The sequence below is a fragment of the Varanus komodoensis genome, unplaced genomic scaffold, assembly GCF_004798865.1.
Source record: "Varanus komodoensis strain SLA01 unplaced genomic scaffold, ASM479886v1 scaffold4874, whole genome shotgun sequence".
Taxonomy (NCBI): Eukaryota; Metazoa; Chordata; class Lepidosauria; order Squamata; family Varanidae; genus Varanus; species Varanus komodoensis.
The window spans coordinates 7,546-10,095 of record NW_025336069.1 but is presented as its reverse complement, the minus strand read 5'-3'; the positions used below and the strand labels follow the sequence as shown (position 1 = coordinate 10,095).

The following is a 2,550-nucleotide window of genomic DNA, read 5'->3' as shown; positions in this document are numbered from 1 at the left end:
GCTTGGCTCTGAGGTCGGGGGCTCAGCCTCAGGCAGGGGGAAAGAGCGCCTTTTGGTGAGAGGAGACGTTGCTTGACTGGCTGGGACGGGAGCTGTTCTGAAGACTCTCCAGCCTCTTTCCCTCCCTCTCCAACATGCCCCAGCTGGGTAGGCAAAATATCCTTCCAGAAAAATATGAAGATCACCTCTGATGTGTCTTGCTCCTAATTCTGGGTCTTGTAATAATCTTACTGGCTTTGTCCCCTTGATCTGGCAATACAACTCCAGGTTCCAGTGTAGAATGGGTAGAACCCAATATTTAGGAAACTCTGAGTGTGGTAACAGAGATGGACATACCTTTGACAGGACGTTTCTCCTGTCTCTCTGGTTCTTGCTCAATTTCATCTTCTTTCTCCTGACTTGACGGACCTAGGAACAGACACACAGCTTAATCACCAAACCCCACAAAGATCAGGCTGACTTTTAGCCTACCTTGTCTTTAAAAAAAAACTTGTCTGTACATATCTTATAACTAATTTCAAAGAAACTAGATTTTCTGAAAAGGATTTAAAACTTGTATTATATTATAAGTATTATATAGCATTTACACTCACTGTTTTTCCTCTTGTGAGGAGCCCAAGGCCGGTTGTATAGCTCCATTTTATTCTCACAACAACCTTGTAAGGTAGGCTGGGCTGAGAGGGAGCAACTGGCCCAAAGTGACCCGGGGAGCTTCATGGCTGAGTGGAAACTAGAGCCTGGGGCTCCCAGGTCTCCATTCCAACACTGGAACCGCAGCACCTCCCTGGCTCTTTAGGTGCCGGTACACGAAGGCACACCAGGTGCCTAATATCCGTGATCGACAGATCCAAGTGCGTCCTCCGCGGTACACAGACGTGCAACAGCAGAAGCCTTCTGCACCACTCGTCCGGCAGAGGCTGGCTGGGAGCAAGACCTCTCGTTCGCTCACGGGGTGCCGCTCTTCATTTCGTGGAAAGAGTGGGATGAGCCCCCGGGAAACCTGAGGAGCAGCCTAGTCTCCTTCAGCACGTGGCAGACGTTACGTGGCAGATTCACCCTGGCACCACGTAGCCAGACGTTCTATGACAGAGAAGGCTGCAGACTTAGCAGCTGGACTGGAGACATTCTTTTGGAATAGCGGGATGGCCGGGTATGCCAGGCCTCTCAGGAAACTAAGGTTTGGGAGTGAAAAAGAAGGCTGCTTTGGACACTCTTCATCAAGGACTGCTGGCTGCACTGCAGGGAAATCAATCCGAAGGAGAACAGGGTGAGGGGTGGAAATGAGGGCCGTCCCGAGACACTGATGAGAGAAGCGGAGGTGCCGGTGTCAAGACGAGGCTCCCCAGGCGGGCAGGCAGTCTCTGGGAATTACCAAGGTGCACGGCTGGCAGGAAGGGACTCGGGGCAGGGGAGTTTCTCCCCCACGGATTAGGTGGCCCCAGCTCTTGACCCATGATGCGGCAGGAGCCCAATGAGAGGATAAGGACGTGGAGAGGAGGCGTGTCCGCTTCCTGAAGGCCCCTGCAGGGCAGGCTCATAAGGAGCATTCCTGGTGGTGAACACTAGACTGGTTTCTGCAGACTGCTCTGTGCATGCTCAGAGATTCATTCTGGGGTTTTGTGGTCAATGAATAACACTTTTGCAAAGAAAAAGGTCTGTTGCCTTTGAATGCACAAAGGAGGAATCGCGGCTCACGACACAAAGGAGCAGTGGCACAATTTCATTCTCCCCAGTGCACACACGCCTACAAGCATTAGACTGAGAAAGAATGTGCTGCGCGGCCTGGATTGGAAACCTTCCATGGATTCCCACGTTTTTGTTTCCCTCATTCTCTCACAGCAATGTTGCACACGCAAAGCCAATTCCCCTTGTGTGAAAGTAGGTTGATTTTGAATGACGTTATCACCCACCCCCACCCTGGTGCTCTCCAAATGTTTTTCACTACAGTTCTCAGGATTGCTGACCATCGCTGGCTGGGATTCTTGGAACATGAATTCCACAACTTCTGGAGCAGAGGAAGATGAGCCAGAGTCACAAACATGCATATGGCAGTGAGTTGAGGAATTCTCCTTTCCTAGCATGTTCACAATCGTGGCCATCTTCCCTGCTCTGACGTGTAGTCGCGGCTTCCTCCAGTCGAGGTCGCGGTCACAGACTCTCCCTCCAAACAATACCCTCCTCCCCTCCGACCTTCCTGTCCTCCATGCCAGAAGTCGCCTCAAGCAAGGTTAGTGTTTTTTCTCTTCATACTGTTGTCTACTTTGTTTCATAGTTTTGTGGTTAAAAAAAAATTACACTTGGATCAGAATGGAATGACCTTATTTACACTGAACCTTTGCAAACCTCCTCCCAACTCTGCCTGCTTTGGAACAGCAGTCTGAGCCGAAGGAGAGGCCTGCAAATGCCTGGGAGGATGGATTCTAATAGGGCTGGGGGGAATGGAAACCCTAAACATCTGGAAAATACCAGGCTGCAGAGAGCTGACCTAGCAGATCGAACCTGTATCACAACAAGGAACATGGAAAGGCTCTCTCTCTCCCCCCAGAGAAC

General features: G+C 50.8%; 1 protein-coding gene across 1 annotated transcript in view; it reads right to left on the bottom strand.

The window, feature by feature from the left end:
* Positions 1 to 6: 6 nt before the first annotated feature.
* LOC123031099 overlaps positions 7 to 2,550 on the bottom strand; it is a 3,608-nt gene continuing 1,064 nt past the window's right edge. Inside the window, exon 3 of the mRNA XM_044445560.1 lies at positions 7 to 408. Coding sequence (XP_044301495.1) covers positions 299 to 408 — 110 coding nt within the window. The 3' untranslated portion in view covers positions 7 to 298. The remainder of the gene's footprint in view (positions 409 to 2,550) is intronic.